Source organism: Otolemur garnettii, unplaced genomic scaffold (assembly GCF_000181295.1).
Source record: "Otolemur garnettii isolate 467f Iridium unplaced genomic scaffold, OtoGar3 scaffold00001, whole genome shotgun sequence".
Lineage (NCBI taxonomy): Eukaryota > Metazoa > Chordata > Mammalia > Primates > Galagidae > Otolemur > Otolemur garnettii.
Window position 1 is genome coordinate 32,199,414 of NW_003852396.1, and position 21,177 is coordinate 32,220,590.

Below are 21,177 nucleotides of genomic sequence, written 5' to 3' on the forward strand. Positions count from 1 at the left end.
AAACTCTTACCTTTTTTGCTTACTGGAGATTTTGATTCAGCAAGGAAAAGTTTTGTCAGAAATATTTTTGTTTGTCTGAATTTAATGAATCCGAGGAATTTGATCCCTTAGAATCTTAAGATTTGAATAGTCATAATCTTTCAAGGTCAAGCAATAATTTCTATTGTGGAAGTGAAAATTTTGCACGATTTCACTTTGAGTAGAGAGAATAAATTCAGGCAATGGTTTTCTTTATTATAACATTTGTTAAACCAGACTATATATATTTTATTCTTAACAGAGGCAAAGAAGTGTACAGCAAACACATTTGTTCCCAAAGAATGGAATAAAAACTGTTACTATTGAGTTATTTATCTCAAATATTATTCTCAATTAATTATATGAGATATTTATATTGATATGATATATATTAATATACCCTAATCTGATTCTAGTTTTTTTACCCCTTATCTTCAGAGATAGGAAGGCTGCTACATGCTTTTTTGTCTTATTTATGGTGTAAATTTTCATTTTCTATTTTAATTCATTCATTAGCCTGGGAGCAATTGTAATTTTTAATTAATGCAATTGGTAATATGCTGTGTATCATTTATAGCCTATTCTATGTTGATACATACAGTATATGGTTATTTCCTTTTTAAAATTAAGTATTTTTTATTAAATCACAACTTTGTACATTGATGCATTTATGGGGTTCAGGGTACTACTTCAATATACAATGTGAAATGTTTACATTGAACTAAGTAATACATACAGTAGAAGTTTTCATTTGTATTATATGGGCATTTATACTCTCACCTTTGAATAATATAGTACATAAATTCTGTAATTTTAACAGAAACAACATGGAGTCATATTTTATGTGTATGAGTATTTTGTGAATATTTAAAACATTTTTCTTCCTCCTCCCCCAATTTTCTGCCAACTTTTTTAAAAGTCTCATTATAGGAGTTATTTGGAAACACTTCACATAGCAACACTTTTCTATAAGTCATTTGTATTTAATACCTTATTTTAATTTAATGGACAGATTTTTTCAACTAAAATTAATACCATTTGTATTATCTGGCATAGTCTTCTAGCACTTTAACATTTAGGGTTTCTGCATAGGTATATTGGAGGCCAACCTGTATTTTATTATTGGAGTGTGTGTGTTTGTTTACTTTTACATTTAACTCTAATCTGACTGCAATTTATTTTTTTATTAAATGTAAAGTAATGATTTTCTTCTATTTCTAGTCAGTTTTCATAACATGGTGGACTTAAAAACTCATCACTTGAGAACTAATATGTTTTTATTCTTTCATCATTCTAAATTTGAATATGTTCATGAAGCTGCATCATTAATACAATATGCCTGCCTATTTATTCTTGAACCAGTACCACAAAGTTTTGATCATTCAAATTATAATATATTTTCATAAGTATTAGAGCTGATTTTCTTCTATATTTTCCTTCTCCTTTTGTTCTTTATAATATTTTATTTAAAAAAAACACTAGAATTATTTTTTCATAGTTTAAAATATCCAGATGAAGTGATGAAATTTTAAGTTAATTTATTCTTTGATTCTTTTTTAATCAATTGAACAATTAATACATTCCTTAACATTCAAATGAGCATGAATTATGGTCCTTATATGGCCAGCCATCGGTGATAGAATATTCCTTTGTGATTTTATACTGTGATTATTAGCTAAGCTAGAGTCCTATTTCCTACAACTCTCTTTCTTCTAAGCTTTGAGCTTAGAGTTGGTCACATGAGAAATATGCATAAGTCACAGGAACAAATGTAATCTATTAGCCATGATGGTCCATCGTTCAGCATGGTTTACAGGATATGACAGATAAACTCAGTCATACCAGATAATTCTAATTTCTCCTCACTTCCCCAGCTCCATGTGAAGCTTTCTACCACTACTGGACCTCTGGGTCAATAGTTACCACCACCAGATACTTACTGTGAATATGCAGAGGTAATATCCATGAAAAATCAACTTCCATACATTGCTATGCCCATTTTCTTTATGATTCCTTCCAAAAGACTAAATGTATGTAGCTTTCTGTAAACACTGACTCATTCATGCCTGCAAGTACTGGTTATTAATTTGTTTTCAGATCTTTTCTCTTTTAGCTCTTTCCACAATTGTGTATATTGCTGTAATAAATTCTTTCCTCCTTAGTGTTCATTGTAGTTCTGCTTTTTTTTTTCACTAAACCTTCACCAATATAACAATAAATTATAAAGATGAATCTTGGAAAACACATTCTTAAGAGTAGGAAGCTGGAAATGATTCCTTATCTGATTAGTCTGTGGGCATTAAGGCCCCTGATGCCAATGGTAAAGGAATCTTTATCCGGGTGTCTACAGCTTGTAGCTTTACTCTCCAAATTTCTTTTTGATCGATTTTCCAATTTCTGCAATCTACTTGCCTCCAATTTGGAGGGATGTAATTTACAAATTTCCTCCTTTTTATCAGGTCAAATTACCACTCCCTCCATACATTGGTTAATAAACTCATCACTAATAAATGGTTTTGATTTTTTTTGATATTAAATATGGTACCACATAACTAGCCTTTACGATGGAATTCTTCTGAGTTGTAACTTTAAAAACAATTTTGTTGAGAAGACGGACTTTTTTTCAGTTTTGTTATTTTGTCCTTATGGCGGAGTCTTCATATGCATTGAATTTAGTGCATGTTTTTGCATACAATGCCTTTTCAAATTATAGTTTTTAAAACTTACACAAATCCCCTACAAAGTAAACAGAGTGCTTTACTATTTGCCTTAATGAAAAGGTTGCCAACTATCTACTTTTTATGGAACAAGCTTCCTTCATCCATAATTTTTCTTTTTGTAGATTTTGTTTTCTTTGAGATGTTGTTGAAGCCATGCTAAAATTAAAAAATGATAATAGATAATGGACTATTTTTATTTTTATTACCAAAATGAACTGAATACAAATAGAAACAGGTTTGGGCCCTTCCACATTTCAGCTGCCCATGCAGGGTGAGATGGAAGACTCACTGGGTGGAGGCACTACTGAGGTGTGGAAGTGCCCTTAATAATCAAGTAAGAATGCCTACCTGACTGCTAAATAGTATTAAATGCCTAAAATTACAATGATAGGTTGAAATATTATTGATAATCACTTTCTCACCCAGTCAAGTCACCATGAGCACATCTTCTATCTGACAGTATTAATTTGACTGTCTGCACTTGGAAGAAAATACACTTGAAGTCACACATTGCTAAAAAATTGAAGCCACACATGTGTAAAGTACATGTGTTACGTAAAATTATGACTTGACCTTGTTGTCTACAAAGTTAATGCTTGAGAACCACATAATTGAATTCCACCAAAAAAAAAAAAATCACAAACAGATCTCATAAAGGTGAAGAAAGCTTACAGTTTGCGTTGGGCTGCAGTCGTAAACATCCTGGACTGCATGCTGATTGGGCGCCATGATTGGATACCCCTGCTCTAATTATTTTTATTCAAGGTTGGTGAATTTAAGAACTTTCACTCTAAAATGTGATTTTAATAATCTCTAGAGCTCATTTATCATTGTCAAATAATCACAAAGAAAAGCAGTGCACTTGCATATGTATACATATGTTGGTATGTATGTTTTTATCTGGTTGAGATTTTTAATTCTCCAGCAGCATCAATGTCATTAGTATAGATGGGGAAAGCACAAAGGAATCATGTCCTGGATAACAATCTCAGGTCTAAGGAAAAGAAGGAGACATAGGCCAAAGCAAAGCATCATTACATACAGTGTGAACATTAAAATTCATGTGCAATTTAAAATAGATTAACATAGTAAATTGCATATGAATTTTATGTTTACCCTATGTACATATAAATACACACAGGCATGTATACAAACATATAGATATATATATCTCTATAGATATAGTATTATTTGCTTATATATATGTATGCATATACTATATATATACACATATATATGCACACACACATATATATAATATATATATACTATATATATACTATGCTATATACTATATAGTATATATAGTATTATATATGTATATATGTGTGCATATATATGTGCACATATACATATATAAGCAAATAATGCTATATATATATTTGTCTGTGCATATATAAGCAAATACATGAACATAGTAAAAGATGGCCTTGCAAAAATAAATGAAATGCAGTATGTATAAATATTTTGACTAATGGACTTAACCCATCTCTAAGAAGCTTAATTCCAATTATAAAAGTTTTATTAGAATTCAGAATTTCAATTTTTCTGGCAGTAAGGATATTGATAATGTTTGGGTAAATAAAGAAAATAAAGAATCCTAGATAATTTAGAGCTTATTTATCCTCAGTCTATTATAAAGACTCTAAAATCTTGGTATCTTCTCTTCCCAAGATAATTCTTAGAATAGAAGAAAATTGTGTTCATGCTTCAATTTCTATTTTTTGGGTAAATGTATAAAATTTTATTAAATTGCATTACATAAAAATGGAAACTGATCTTTTGTATATTGAGTACATTGGCAGAAGAATTATGGCATGCAAAATAGAAATAGTTCAATATATTAAATATAGAAGAAGGCCAATATAGCCACGTAGTGTGACAAAGATTTTGCAACAAAGTATTTCTCTGACTAAACTCTTGGAAAATTGTGTGTGGAACTTCACATGCATTAGGTGCTATTCTTTTTCCACCCCTTGCCTATGCAATAGCATTTTCCTCACACGGTCATAGATCTGTTTGGTTCTGACCCCATAGATGACAGGATTGAGCATTGGTGGCACTACAACATAAAGATTGGCCAGGAGTATGTGGATATAGCGGGGCACATTTCGACCAAAGCGATGTGTCATGAAGGAAAAGAGGGCTGGGGTATAGAAGGCAAGGATTACACAAACGTGAGAACCACATGTGCTGAGGGACTTGAGTCGGGCTTCATGGGAAGGAAGACGGAAAACTGCACGGAGTATCTGCACATACGAAAGGCCAATGGCTACGATGTCAAACACCAGAATACAAATAGCACCCAAACCATAGATGATATTGATCTTGATGCTAGCACAAGACAAACGAGCAAGACCCATGTGCTCACAGTAGGTATGGGGAATGACATGATTCCCACAGAAGGGCAGACGCAAAATAAGAAATACAAATGGAATAACAAAAATAAATGACCTCACTAACACACCAAGGCCAATCACAGAAACAACCTTATTGGTGAGAATGGTACCATATCGAAGTGGGTTGCAAATGGCCACATAGCGGTCATAAGCCATTGCCAAGAGGACTGCTGACTCCATAACAGTAAACTTATGAATGAAAAACATCTGGATGAGGCAGCCTCCAAAGAGGATCTCCCTGAGGCTAAACCAAAAAATCCCAAGCATCTTAGGAATAGTAGCTGTTGAGAGGCCCAGGTCAATGGCAGCCAACACGGCCAGGAAGTAGAACATGGGCTGGTGCAGGGTGCTGTCTGTCTTGATCACCAAGAGAATAGTGAAGTTCCCTATGAGTGCTGTCATGTACACAGCACAGAAGGGAAGACCGATCCAGATGTGAAGTGATTCTAGTCCTGGGATTCCCAGCAATAAGAAGGAGGAGGGGTGAAACTGGGTTTCATTAGGAAAGAACATCTTGGTTGTTAATGTGTGAGTCCATAGTCTTCAGATCTTGCTCACTTAATCTGCATGTTATCAACAGTTTTATACATCTTTGGAGGCCTAAAGATAACATAAGCAACATTATACATTTGATTTTCTGCATAACATCTATCAATTTGAAATGTACTGTGGACTGAGAACTCTAGAAAATTGACATTTCAAGAAAAAGTCCCTGTAAAAAGTTATATGTTAAATTGAAATAAAATGTTCTATGTGATACTTTCAATTTTGCTAGCATCTTATGCTCCTGATAGCTTGTCAATTATGCTAAGATTTGCCTCGATACTGCCTACATTAGCTGTCTTCTCTCATTATCACCAATGGCACTTTCTTGAATTTTGAACAGTTATAAGGACTGAACATACAGGATAGGTAATCTGTATTCTGTAATCTGTGTAATCTGTAGTCAATAAACACAGAGACTCATCAAAATTTATACCAACATATTAAAATCATTTTAAAAATAAAATTGTATCATTTAAAAATATGAACATATTTATAAAATAAAATAGGAAATAATAGTGAAAACAGCAACATTCACTACCAAATATTGATGTATTGCCTATTCTTTGCAAGACTAGGTTTTATGTCAAACTCTATGCAACTCTATGTCTTCTATGCAATGAATTATCTCTAGTCTTTAAATAAGAAAAAGAAAAAGTCCCTTTGGTCATGGACTGTGACTCACACCTGTAATCCCAACACTTTGTGAGGCAGAGGTAGGAGTATCACTTGAGAACAGGAGTACCAGTCCAGCCTGAGCAACACAGTGAAAGCCTGTATTTACCAAAAAAATAAAAATAAAATTTAGCCATAGGTGGTAGCTCAGACCTCCTGGGGAGATGAGACAGGAGGATGGCTTAAGCCCAGGAGTTTGAGGTTTCAGTGAACTATTATCAGGCTACTGCTCTCCAGCCTGGGCACCAGAACGTGATTCTATTCCTCAAAACCCCCCAATGAACCAACCAACCAACCAAACAGAAACACCCATCAAGGAAAATATTAATTTTCATATTTTACTATAATTTATCTAAGGATCGAGGAATTTGAGAGGCTGCAGGAGTTTAAAATGCTTTTGATGTAATATCAGGGAACTAAAAATAAGGGAAAAAGTGGTGAATGGAAATGCAAGGAAAAGAAAAAGATGTATACATTACCTGTTTTATATACACTGGCTAATACATATATAGCAACATGTACACACAGACACAATCTTTCTCACACATTATACAATATACAATTAAAAAAAATCCATCTAGACAGCATATGCTACTATATCCTGCTTATAGCTGAGGTAATCTTGCCTTTAGGAATTTAAGATACATGTCAGAATGTTGAATTAAAAACTAGAGTGAGAAGAAAAAACAAATATGAGCATTAGAAAATTTTAAGTCCATGATAACTCAATAATTTTAAGTTACCTAAACCCTTCTTATCTCTCTTCTTGGATCTCTCTTATAAGATCTGATGAGGGGGGTATTTCTCAAGCATTTTTCATTCATACATGCAATGACTTTGTAGTAAAACTCTATTCAGAGAGCAATATTAATTATGACCTCATTTTCAGCAAGAAGAGTCAAGATATGATCCAGGCACTAATGTAAAGGGAACAAAACCAAGAAAAGTGTCTGTGATGAGAAAGTCTTGGAAAGAGCAGCCCCGTACAGATGATGAGCATGTACAGAGAAGCAAAGCGAGGGGCAGGTGGCACTGTTAACAGGAGATGATCCATGGTAGCTCCAATAGGAGAAGAGACTTTTTCCATATGTCATTTTGATAGAATGATGAGTACTCTTAACCCTTTCTAACCCAAAACTCCATACTCCCTAGTTATTATTTATTTTGAGTGGCAAAGGTGTTGGTGGATCTTGTAATTATCCTCTAGTTTTAAAAAAGAAAAATAGTAATGTGAATTTACCTTATGATTTTATTATCTATTCAGTTACATAAAATAATTAAAGTTTATTTTTATTTATTTTTGTTTATAAACAAACAAAAAATCATTATCTTGGACTAGGTTTGACATAGGATTGGAAAAAGTTACAATGGATTGTATGACAGTGGATACTCGGAAAAGTAAAAGAAGAATTTAGTTATGGAAGCAACATTTTCTGAGAATCCCTTGAGTCAAAAACAGAAAAATCTCAGCAAGATTTTCCTGTATTCCCAATACACACGTTTGCAACAGTTTTTGAGTTAACTGGGAAATTTCCATTAGGTAAAAGATGTAGAGCTATTAATGGCTAAACATTGTTACTTTTCGGCATTTCAAGGAGAGAAGGAATAGTAGTGAATTCTGTGATATAAATGAAATTAGTGGAAATGATGTCCTTGTGATGATATGATTATATCCTGTAATGACACTGAGTGCAAGTTTTAGGTAAGCAGCCAGAAGGTGGGAAGAGGAACCATGTGGAAGTCAATGCAGACGAAGGAGTACAAACACAGAATAGAGTGTAGAGTATACAGAGAAAAGAACGAGACTCACTTCCTCAGTTATATAAATCTTCTTACTCCTGTGGACACTGGTTTGTTTTAGAAGATTGGTGAAGAACATTAAAAACAAACAAAAAGCAAAAAACCAAGGTCTTCATATATCCTTCAGATAAATAAAGGTAGGAAAGGTTAGTAAGTGTGATCTCATCCTGTTGACAAACCTTCAGGAATTACAGAGGATTCCTGGGGAAAGTCAGAGATGGATGTTTTAAAGCAAGCATCGTTAGTCATCTTGGTTCTTATCTTCTGAATCAAAGATAGCCAGACTACCATGACCATCCTGAACTTTCACTCCTTCCCTGAGGAATTCTGTCTATATGATTTTACTATGGGAATTCTCTCGTATTTTCTCCTTGACTCCCTTGTATGTGGTTTTGTAAATATAGACATATTAATATTGCATCTTGGCTTCTAATGGACAAAGGCATGTAAAAAAAAAAGAGAAGTTTCATCAAGTGTTTCGAAAGGCATCCTTTAAGACACACCCCTTTACAATTGAGCAACACCGGAAAAAAAAAAAAAAAAAAACTAAAAGTGACATGATCAAGCTAAAATTCTTTTGCATGACAAAGAGTAAAAAACTAAAGCAAACACATCTGGGGGAAGGTATTTGCCTGCTAAGAATCTGACAAAGGGCTGAGAGCTAGAGTCTACAGAGAGCTTAACTTAATCAATAAGGAAAGCGTAGACAATCTCATTTACAAGTGGACAAGAGACATTGACAGAACCTGCTCACAAGAAGACACAGGAATGGCCAACAACCACATGAGAAACTGTTCATCATTCTGAGTTATCAGAGAACTGAACATCAAAACCACCCTGGGGTATCACCTAACCCCAGTAAGAACAGTCCACTTCACAAAGTCCCAAAATTGCAGATACTGGTGTGGATATGGAAATAAGTGAACACTCTTAAGCTACTGGTGGGACTGCAAACTGATATAGCCCCTACGGAAAGACGTATGGAGAATCCTCAAAGAGCTAAAAATAGAACATCCATTTGATCCGCAATTCCATTAGTAGGTATCTACCTGGAAGGGGAAATATAGCGTGTTACCATAAAAGCATTTGCACTAGAATGGTCATCCCAGCTGAATTTACAATTGCTAAGACATAGATTCAGCCCAAGTGCCCATCAACACATGAAGGGATTAATAAACTGTGGTATATGTATGACATGGAAAACTATTTAGCCAAAAAAAGTATGGAGACTTTACACCTTTTGCATTAACCTGGATGGCGTTGAAGAACATTTTTACTGAAGTATCACAAAAAAGTGGAAAAGCAAGTATCTAGTGTACTCAATATTACTGTGAGACCAATAACCAACTACATGCCCACACCAGGGAAAAAAGCAATTAAATTCTCTCTTCTTCCCTATTCTACTTTCTTTCTTTCTGACGATAGAAAATGTTTATTGTTCCAACAAAAAGTGCAATACACAAGATTAGAGAGCATAACCAAACTTGGCAAAAGCATAGAAAGTTCACACAAATTTGGAGGGTTACTACCCAGCTTAGAAGTGGTAATGAGGATGCAAACCATGTCTTGTATAAATTTACACAACATTTTTTTAATTAGAAGGTTTAACAGATAAAGAAGAAATTACTACTAGAAAAATCTTATTTGTGCACATAAAATATTCATATTCAGGAAAAAAATGTGTAAATTCACAATGTTCAGACATTATATCTCTGAACATATAAAACTCCATAAAATATAGATAATGATTGTCAGAAGATATCAGAAATAATAATAGCAGGCACTTCAATATATTTCTAAGAAATAAGTGCTGCCCATCCAGTTTTATAAGTTACATCAAACATTCTTTATATATTAAAATCTATTATAAATGAAATTACAACTGTCATATCACTAAGCTAATTTTTCAATGAAATAATATATATCTACTTAAAAAGTTTTTTTTATTCATCCTTGAGAGAGTTACATAAAATAAATATGACTTCTTCATACCATACAGGCATACAAAGTTCCTTCTGAATCCCTTTATTTGGACAATCAAATTATCATCTGAAAAAGACCTACCTCAAACAAACGATGTGAATTAGGGATATTTAAAAAGGTTCTTAGATGGAAATGGTTTTTAAAAAGGAAAATAAATCAAACACACATTTACTCATTAGTTTACCTCTTATTTTTATAAGTTTACATTTAGTTGGTAACTCCCCTTGCATATGGTTTAACAAAACTCTGCAGTTTTACTCATGCCACAGATTTTATGTTATTGATGTCAGATTTTATTTATTCTTATGGTGGATTTCAATTAACAACTTTTCGTGGCTATAGTTATTCTTAATACTTTTTCTTTTTACTTTTATACTAGAGTTAAAGGTGATTTATGCCCCACCATTGCAGTATAACATTCTTCTTCATTTGTATATATATTTGCCTGTACCAGTGAGATTTATATTTTCTTCTGTGTTGTTCAAACATTCTTCCATTTCATACTGAAGAACTCCCTTTAGCATCTCTTGTAAAGGCAGTTCTAGTGGTGACAAAGAACTGCCTTACAAGTTCTAGTGGTAACAAACTTCAGTTTTTGCTTGTTTTGCAAAGTCTTTAACCTTCATTTGTAAAGGACAGGTTTAGTGGATGTAGTATTCTCATTTGGCAGGTTTTTATTTTCTTTATCATGACTATGAAAATATCATCTTACCTTTTGCTGGCCTGCAGATTCCTGCTAATAAATCTTCTGATAATCATATGTGTGTAGCTTTGTGTCTTACAGATTGCTTTTCTTTGGCTGCTTTCAAAGTTTTCTTTGTTTTAACATTTGAAAATTTAATTAGATATAAGTAGAACTGTCAATGATGAGACATGAAAACCTGAACTGGAAATAGGTATGTGTACATAGTTGAGGAGACAAAGACTGAACACAGGTAATTGAATAATCTAACACCTCAAGACAGATGGAACAATTAGAATTATCCAAAAGTGTATCAAAAGGACTGTGAGAGTGTAATAAGGTATATAATTCTTTCCTCACGTCATCTGATCTCTATTTTGCTATCCTACTCAATACTTTGCTGAAACTAAAACTGTTCTCGTTAAGTCAATCAATGATCTCTGTCCACCAAACCCACACAAACATCCTTGTCTCATTCTATTACAATTCTCTGCAAACGACACTGTTGACAGGTCTGTCCTTTGAAAACTCTTACTTTCATTTCCTCTCATCAACTGAAATAATTTTTGTTGAATATTTCTCCACAGTTCTATTTCTGAATGTTGATATGGGTACCCTAGGTCACTGTTATGGTTTTATTTCTCTTATATAAGTATACCCTTTTTTTAATATTTTACTTTATTTTCTAAGTTTTTATCTAGTAGTATATACTTTTAGAACTATCTCTATAGTGCCATCTCCATCCTTGACATCTTTAATTATCTTCAGAGTGGTATATTCAACAGTCTACTGGATAAAATAATAAAATAAGCTGCATAATATTCCATGATATACATATACCACAATTTATTAATCCATTCATGGGTTGATGGGCACTTGGGCTTCTTCCATGACTTAGCAATTATGACTTGGGCTGCAATAGATTTAATAAAAAAATTGTCAAAATAGTTTTTCCTAATAACCTCCTTAATATTTCTTTCTTTGCAATTATAACTCTTATCATATAGTTAGTTACTCGAAATAACAATAAAAACTAGGTACTGTTTTCTGTCATTCAAACACTTTTACCTCTTTCAAATCCAACAATAAGTCCTCTTGTTTCTATATCTAACATAGATTATTCACCTGTGATATTTAGCACTGTTATGATTTCTTTTCTGCAATTTTTTTTAGTCTTTTATCTCATTCTTGTGCCATTCTCTCCAAATACATTTTCCTTAAAGAAGATAGAGATTCTTACCAAAACAACAATAATAAAAATCAGCAGATAGAGTCATTTCTCTGCTTACAAAGTAATTTCTTCCTACTGCTCTCACAATAAAAGGAAAGTCATTGCTATCAATTTGTAAGAATGTACATATGGGCTCTTTCTTCCTCATGTGTGAGGAGCAGAGTCTAAGTTAACATCTGGTTTTGCCCCCACTCTCCCTCTTCACATGTGTGCTTTCCCTCAAAGAGTCCACATAGTCCCTCTGACAGATTTACTATTTCTGATCTCAGACATGTCATTGGAACAGTTACTCAATAAACTGCAGGCATTTTCCATTCTTTCAATTTGTATAACAGATCAAGACACATTCTCACCATTTCCTTCAAATACTTTCTGTGGAGTTATCTGAAACAGCCAATCACATTTCATTTCACATTCTTTTATTTTTTTCTACAAAATGCACTCTCATCCAAATTCCCTATGTCCAACAACCCTACCTAAAGTCAATCTCTCCCTTCTTTTTTTTTTTTTTTTTGGCTGGGAATGAGTTTGAACCCACCACCTCCAGTAAATAGGGCCGGCACAGGTGGCATTGGAGCCACAGGTGCCACCCAATCTCTTCCTTCTTTAACCTGCCTTTACTTCCCTCTTTTCTTTCACAAATGGCAGTTGTTTCTCTCCTTATTTGCCCTTCTCCGCCATGAGATTTACTCATGGTGTAGCTCACTTGCATTTAACTGCTTGTTTCATTAACTTACTGATTTTCTTTCTTAGTCCTGGTTAGAATGCTCAAATTGCAGATAATGCTGCATAAGGGGTCTAGAACATTATCAGTTTATATACAGGTGATAAAGGAAGCTTCTCATTTGTCCTCATTAAATAAGAGTTCTGAAAGCCTAAGGGAACTGTAGCTACTTATGCTACATAATGAACAGAGACTTGTGGGTTGAAGGGATGCAAGTTGCCCAGCGTGAGGTAGGGAGAATTTCCCCATGGAGCTGAGAATGCCTAAGGGAGGTTCAAATGGGACAAAATAGAGGCAATCCTTACTTTGTCTTGGATGGCTGGATGAACTTAGATACACAATGGGGTGTGGGCAGATTCCTACTATGAAAGTTTTCAGTAGAAGAAACTATGAATACTAAAATTGTACAATGGAATAAAAAATACTATAATGTATACCAAAAATGGGCAGGTTCTAGAAACTACTCAGACTTTTGGATATGATCTCATAGGCAACTTCCCTGAGTGTAAGAGTGAGCCAGAAATAGACACATTCTTAGAGAAACAGACATAAGTTCAAACCATCTCAAATCCTGACTTGATAAAGAAGATCTTAGACTACTAGTGTCCATGGCCACCTGCCAGAGTAAATATAAATTTAAATCTTCTACCTCAGAATAACTTTATGTAACATTATCCCAGGCATCAAATTATTTTGACTTCATTTTACACTAAATATCACACATTAGCATAATGAAGTAGAGAAAGAATTAAATAACTGTGGCATAAAAAGGGACATAAAAAAATATAGGGGCTCAAATAATACATTTTCATGCAGGTTTTTTAATAGCTATAAATATATATTCTTAAAATAATTATAGGATTTAAATGTTCATTAAAAACTAGAATATCTTTAAAAAGGATGCAAATGAACAACAAAATAAATGATTCAAATGGAAACTCTGAAGCTAAAAACAACAATACAGCCAAAATTAAGAAATCATAAGTCTTTAATTCTGTGAGGAAACTATATAATTGAAAATCTAAGAAATGCCCAAAGTTATGGAGCTTTTAACTATCTAAATCAAGCTTTTATCCCAATCAAGAGACATAGCAAAGTCTCTTGTAAACAAGTAAGATCAATCATTAGTTTTAAATTATTTTATTTTTTAAAGTCCCAAGGAATGTAGAAGAAATAAACAAATTCCAAACTATTGATAAATACAAATCCCCTCTGGGATGGGTTGCTGCTAATCAATTTTCAATGTTAATGAAAAAGGTGGAAGTGGGAGGCAGCAGAAATGGGGTATGAGAAGAATGGGGTAGAAGAAAGACTCTGCTGGTCATTGCCAGCCTTGAAGATAGGAGGAGCCCTGTATCCAAGAAAAAATGAAAATGCTAAGGAAATGGATTTCCCTTAAAGCCTCCAGAAAAGAATGCAATCTGCCAACATCTTGATTATAGCCTAGTTACATATGTGTTGAATTTCTAACACACAGAACTAAAAGATAAGATTTTTTTTGTGATTTAGGCTACTAAATGTGTGCATATATTATGGCAGCAATAGAAAATACAACTCCGCAGAATTAAATTTGGGAAAAATGATAATTAGTAGACTTTATCGGTTTTTTATAATACTTTTTGCATAAAATTACAGTTTTTTTTTTTTGCTTTGAAAAGAAACTTGTTTATTTATTTTTACTTCAGTAGATTTAGGGAGTACAAGTGTTTTTTTTTTTTGTTATATGGATGAATTGTGTAATATTGAAGTCAGGGCTTTGGTGTAACAGTTGCCAGAATAGTGTACATTGTACCTGATAGATTTTTATCACCCCTCCTCCCAATGGACATTAGTTTTAAATGTCCATTACACCACTTATGGCTATATATGTATACATATATGTACTCCTTACAAGTGAGAAAATATGGTATTTGGGTTTCCATTCCTGAGATACTTCACTTAGAGTAATGGTCTCCACTTCCATCCAAATTGCTACAAAAGACATTATTTCATTCCTTTTCATGGCTGAGTAGTACTCCATGGTGTGTACATGAATATATATTATTGTCATACTCAATAAATACTGATCACTCTTGTTATCTTGTATCTCTTGTAACTGCAGAAGTCAAATGTGACTTGAGTATTACAATTTTAATACAGTTTTTTTCCTTGTTTAAAATATGTATACATTCTTTGGCAAATAGAGTATTATTTTTAAGGATGTACATATAAAATGTTAAATAAAAAGTCACGAAAAATCAGGAAATAGTTAAAAATGACTAATAATTTCCAAAACTAAAGAAAAAAAACCAATTTCAGGTTTATAGGTCTTATTATAAGTCAAAGAATAGATTTTTTTTTAAACTGCAATGTGAAGGTAAATTCTAAAATTTTCCAAAAAATAAAATTATATCACCCACACAGTGCTAATAATCATATTAGTGTTAGAATTTTCACAGTGGCATTAGGTCCAGAGAGTATGAAAGCAATATTTGCAAATATTTGCAGGTAAGTCTTATTTGCTGAAAAGAGTTTCTCACTGTGTGATAAAGAGTTTCTAAATCTATGCAAATAGTGAACTGTATAGAAAATTCTTATTTTTTCATTCATGTGTGTTGTGATTCCTTCTTCGGCCAGTTTACCTACTTGAAAAAAATGGAAACAGTCATTTTCTCTATTTCCTTTGTAGATTTGGCACCCTTAAGTACTTAATAGTTATTGCTACAACTTAGTAAAAGAGGGATTGAGAAGGTATGAAAATATACTGAGACCACATTATAAATCAATTAAAAAAAGAAAGAAGCTGGTAATCTGACAACATGTTTCTTCTGTTATCGTGTTTCTGTGTTATAGGGAAAAAAAGAGAAGAAGATGGAAAAGATAAATCAAGACAACAAAGAATTGAATTGACTCAAAATGACTCCTTTACCGAAATAACATCATGGAATACCCTAATTGCTAGCCTCTGTATGAGGATCTCTTGTTGTTAATCTGTCGAGTCATGACTATGAAGTGTGCGTTTATGGAATACTGAATTTCCAAATGTTGTCACATCTTTGAAAGTTAGATTCTGTGAAACTTATCCTTTATTTGTTGACTGCACCATACATGCCTGAGCTTCAGTTTCCTTGCATCTGTGTTCTCTCTGCCTGGAAAACTTCCCCCTATTCTCCTTCAGATTCTACACATCTGCTTCCTTAACTTCTTCAAAGTTTTATTTAAATGTCATATTAGTCTCAGTTGCCCTAACACTGTTCCTTAGAATTCCTCACCCCTACTCTATACTTTATGTTTCAATATAAAGCTTAAATGTTTCTTTTATTTTTTTCTTTTGTCTTTTTCCTCTGATTTGGGAAAAAGGCATTGTGTTGGTTCTAATTACTACTATAACAAAGTGCCTAAAACAAGTGCCCAATACCTAGTAGATAATGAATGCATCTTTGCTGGATGATCAGTGAATGAACCGTGAAACTGATTTATCCTTTTCACTGACCATGATCAGTTCCCATCCCTCCTGGACAAGCCTTCTATAATGGAATGGAAGCCTGAAAACTCACCTCTATTCACCTCTACTGCATTGTGTGTGCTTCATCCCCCCATTTCTGTCTCCTCAACACTAATGCAGGGTAATAAACTCATATGATTTTAGCAGTAAAGGAGACTGTAACTTGACAAATTTCCTCACTGTACAGGCTTAAAAATTGAAATCGTGAGTATCCTATAGAGATATGCAACTATTGTGTACTAAAAACTTTTTCTACAGGATAAGGCTATTTTTGCATGATTTTAGATAATCAGTGGAAAAATGATGAAAAAATAACTAGTTTCTGCCCTCTGAATTTTCATAGCTGGTCTCCATTAATGATGAGAAATCTGCAGAAGAACGGCATGATTGGTCTTAGTGGGATGCAAAATTATATGCATTTTATTCACTTTAATGTAGTGTAATTATGCCGAATAGTTAATTATTATAATGATATCATAATGCACTTTTGTACATTTTAGTGTCACAGTTATACCAAATATTGAATCATTATGGCAGTTGGACAACATTAAGAAGATATGCCAGATTTAATACAATCGTTAGCCTACATATTGTGGAACAAGGACCAGCCTCACCTTCCTTGAAGGGTTCAGGATAAAGAGTGAAGAATCAATTCCAGAATTCCTGTAGGAAAATAATAAATGTTTAAAAATTTTACAAGATTTAAAAGAAAATAATGATTTCCCCCCTGGAAATAAGATACTCTTACTCTTGAGAATGGGGTACCAGAATCAGAACATGGGCTGTGTTCATTAACATTCTGTTTCACAGGAAAAGGTTAATACTGAGTTCAGAGTTTTGCAGGCTCTACTGTCCCCAGGGTGTTCTAATATAGGCCATTGCAAAGATCTCACTCTGGATGTTGTGGCTATAGCACAAAACACCTCTTCCCTAAGCAAATGGAATTCAGAAAGATGCTGAGGGAGATTGGCTAACTTCCCCAGGTGCCTGCTGATAGGTAACATTTTAGAACTATGGATCCTTATCTGTGGCTAGGTGAGAACAAGGAAAGAGAAGCAGTGATAAAACAGGGGAAAGAGAAGAAACTTTCTGAATCAAAAAAGGGGTTAAGAGAACTGATTATAAGAATGCATTGGCATAATCCTGAATATACTTGAGCAACTCCTGTTTTCACAAGCTAGAGTATATCAGAACTAACTTCTCTATAGCTTTTTACTTTGTCATGTTCCTCTCAAAATTATAGTCACTATAGTCACAGAAACTGTATGCATTTGATGGTGTATCTCAGATCAAGGATGCTTTGCAAGAATCTTACAATGTAGGCATTGTTGTCTTATTTCATAGGAAAAGAGACTTAGATAAAGGAACCTTTTCTTTCTTTCTTTTTTTTTTTTTTTGAGAAGGCGAATATTTAAACCAAGATTACATGGCAGTGAACAACAGAACTTGGATTTGATTTGATTCCTCCTGTCTGTTTCTATATATTATGTCATTTCCATGAACTAAGCTCTGTTATATTAGCTAAGCCCAAGTCACAGAGGAGACATTTCATTATATGATTTTACTACATCTCCTTTGTCAATCCCCTAAATTTCAATTCAACTGCTTGCATCCCTGATCAAATTATGGATAGTTTCTTTTTTTTCTTGGAATCTTTCTTCTACTCCCTTAATCTAGTAATTTATTTTCCTTTGAGTAATTTTCTTAATTAAATTTTTTATCTCCTCTTTGTATTTGGGATCAAATTCTACTATCTAGAGATTAAGGGATTTGTTTAGAATCCAAGCGGTAATGTATCCTTCCAAGACCACACACACACATACACACACAGTGGTGTGTGAAACGGAGAGAAGAGCTCTGGATCACAGTGTGCTTAACTTTGTTAAGGTGATATATCATGGGGTCAGCTTAGAACAGCAAGAGAAATGATAGATTCAGTATCAAGGAGTGATGGGTATAAATAAGTCACTTCTCTGACAACTTTGTGATTTTTATAAACTTGAGTGTTAATGACTGTGTGTGTACTGCTATGTAAATCTGTGTTTCTTTCTTGACAGTTATCATCAGAAAGATGCTTGACAGTTATCATCAGAAAGATGGCAAAGGCTGTTGCCAGATTGGAGATGAAGACTGATATATACATACATTACACTGAGAACAGACCCAGAGTAAGATTACCTTGAGAGGATTATCTAGACTAAGATGTTTCATTAGTAAAACTTTAAGGCAGGGGATGTCTGTCATTCTGTAAGTGGCATGGAAGTGGAGATTGGAAGATGACTATGGGATGAGCAATAGATTCAGAGGCTTAAATAACGGAAAACTTGTGCAAATCCAAAATCGCCTTAAAATGTTCCAATTTGCTATAGTTATGGTTTCTTTGAAGAGTGAATCATAAATGCTCACCTCAGAAATGTGGCCCATGTGGAACTATAATGGCTTTTGTCACATTTTAACTGTATTTCTACTTCTTTGTCCATAAAATATATATTCATAAAAATATTTTAAAATATTTCAAGAAAGTGTTTTGTGTACCTAAAGTAGGAAAGAGAACAATTTTATCTTATCTATACTTTATTACTTTAAGTTGCTGATTTGTGTAACTGTTACAACCACTCACACAAATACTAAATGACTAAGTTCTACTGGGAAAGAGACATTTTCTAGTATCTTTTCTGATAAGTTTTAGCATAGAATTTGGAAAACACATGAGAGATTCACAATTGATATTTGTTGAATTAAAACGTTGAATTTAATTGAATGAATCTAACAGAGTACATTGAAATAGTGGGACCATACTTTATTGCAAAATTTTGTGTATGATCAAATATCTATGGTGAAGTGATATGGGTATATATTATAGAAGTTTCACTGATTATTAATTTTTCTCTGTGCACTAAGGATAAAACCTACTCAATTAACCAAGCAATATTTATTTTATGATATATGTCAGTATTAAAGGATTTCAGAATGATGGTTTCACTTAATACCACCCTATATCATCCCTATTCTTTTCTCCTTCTGGGGATCCCTGGACTGGAAAATATGCATCTATGGATTGAGTTTCCTTTCTTTGCTGTGTTTATGACAGCTGTGCTTGGAAATATCAGCATCCTTTTTGTGATTCGGACTGAAAGTAGTCTCCACCAGCCCATGTTCTACTTCCTGGCCATTCTGTCATCTATTGATCTGGGCCTGTCCACATCTACCATCCCCAAGATGCTTGGCATCTTCTGGTTCAACCTGAGAGAGATCACTTTTGAAGGCTGCCTTGTCCAGATGTTCTTCATCCACCTGTGCACTGGCATGGAGTCGACTGTGCTTGTGGCCATGGCCTATGATCGCTATGTGGCCATTTGTAACCCTCTGCGTTACACATTGGTGCTGACAAACAAGGTGGTGTTCAACATTGCATGGGTAATCCTGCTGAGACCTTTGTCATTTGCCATTCCTTTTGTTCTACTTATCCTAAGGTTACCATTTTGTGGTAATCAAATTATTCCACACACTTATTGTGAACACATGGGTATTGCTCGCCTATCCTGTGCCAGCATCCGGGTTAACATCATCTATGGCTTATGTGCCATCTCTATCCTGGTCTTTGACATCATTGCCATTGTCATTTCCTATGTCCAGATCCTTTGTGCCGTATTTCGACTCTCTTCCCATGATGCTCGCCTCAAAGCACTCAGCACCTGTGGCTCTCATGTGTGTGTCATGCTGACTTTCTATACCCCTGCATTTTTTTCATTCATGACCCATCGTTTTGGCCGGAATATACCACGCTATATCCACATTCTTCTAGCCAATTTCTATGTAGTCATTCCACCTGCCCTCAACCCTGTAATTTATGGTGTCCGAACGAAACAGATTAGGGAACAAGTGTTGAAATTTTTCTGCAAGAAATAAAACATATCTCTGGTATTCATAAAGAATAATATTCAAGAACTATGGGGCACTAATTTTCTGTGTCCAAATGGGAAAGAAAACATCTGGAAATTGTTCAGCATATCCTTCTCCAACCCAGAAATGGAAAGTTAAGCCCATGTTAAATGTATAAATAAAAGTCATCTATGATTTCTTCCATCTGTGTTGTGTAGTTCTTGATTTGACTCTGCTTGGCTACTATTAGCATATAGAAATGCTATTCATTTGTGATTATGATTGTTATGTTATCATAGATTGTGTTATGATTTTATAACCTGAAACTTTATAGAATTTATTTAAAAATTCTAAGAGTCTTTTGGAAATATCTTTAGGGTTTTCTAGATATAAGATTATATCATTTGGAAAGAGGGCTAGTTTGACCTCTGGAGGAGGTCATCCATCTCATCTGGATATTCTTTATTTCATTTTCTTCCTTGATTATTCTAGCTAGGACTTCCACTACTGTGTTGATAGAATTGGTGAAAATGAACACCCTTGTCTTATCTCAGGTCTTATGGAGAATGTTTTCAACTTTGCACATGCAGTATGATGTTTATTGCAGCACAAATTACATCTTCAAAGATGTGTCATCAACATAGGTGTCAATTGATGAGTGACTAAATAAAATGTGATGAGAGGGTGCCAAAAAATGTATGCTATTTTCAGAGATGAAAAACTATATTACATTTGTAATAATCAGGTCATGTTTGGCTTCTGCAATTACAAGAGGTGCTCAACATGACTTGTATTCATCTTTTGCTATCGGTATATATTATTAGACTCACACACACGTACAAACACCCATATATATATATATATATATAGAGAGAGAGAGAGAGAGAGAGAGAGAACTACTCAACCATAAAAAGGAATGAAATAATGTCTCTTACAGCAACATCAATGAACTGGATACTATTATCCTAAGTGGAGTATCTCAGGAATGTAAAAACAAACATTACATATTCTTGCTTATGAGTGAAAACTAAATTAT

At 33.8% G+C, this 21,177-nt stretch overlaps 2 protein-coding genes across 2 annotated transcripts; one reads left to right on the top strand and one right to left on the bottom strand.

The window, feature by feature from the left end:
* Positions 1-4,696: 4,696 nt before the first annotated feature.
* LOC100958944 (olfactory receptor 52E2-like) lies at positions 4,697-5,650 on the bottom strand. Its single transcript, XM_003780967.1, has one exon. It carries the CDS (start codon positions 5,648-5,650, stop codon positions 4,697-4,699), a length of 954 nt encoding a protein of 317 aa, XP_003781015.1.
* A 13,582-nt stretch (positions 5,651-19,232) lies between these two features.
* LOC100965436 (olfactory receptor 52E1) lies at positions 19,233-20,168 on the top strand. The gene has a single exon (XM_012802235.1). The coding sequence runs from the start codon at positions 19,233-19,235 to the stop codon at positions 20,166-20,168; it is 936 nt and encodes a 311-aa protein (XP_012657689.1).
* The last annotated feature ends 1,009 nt before the right edge of the window (positions 20,169-21,177 follow it).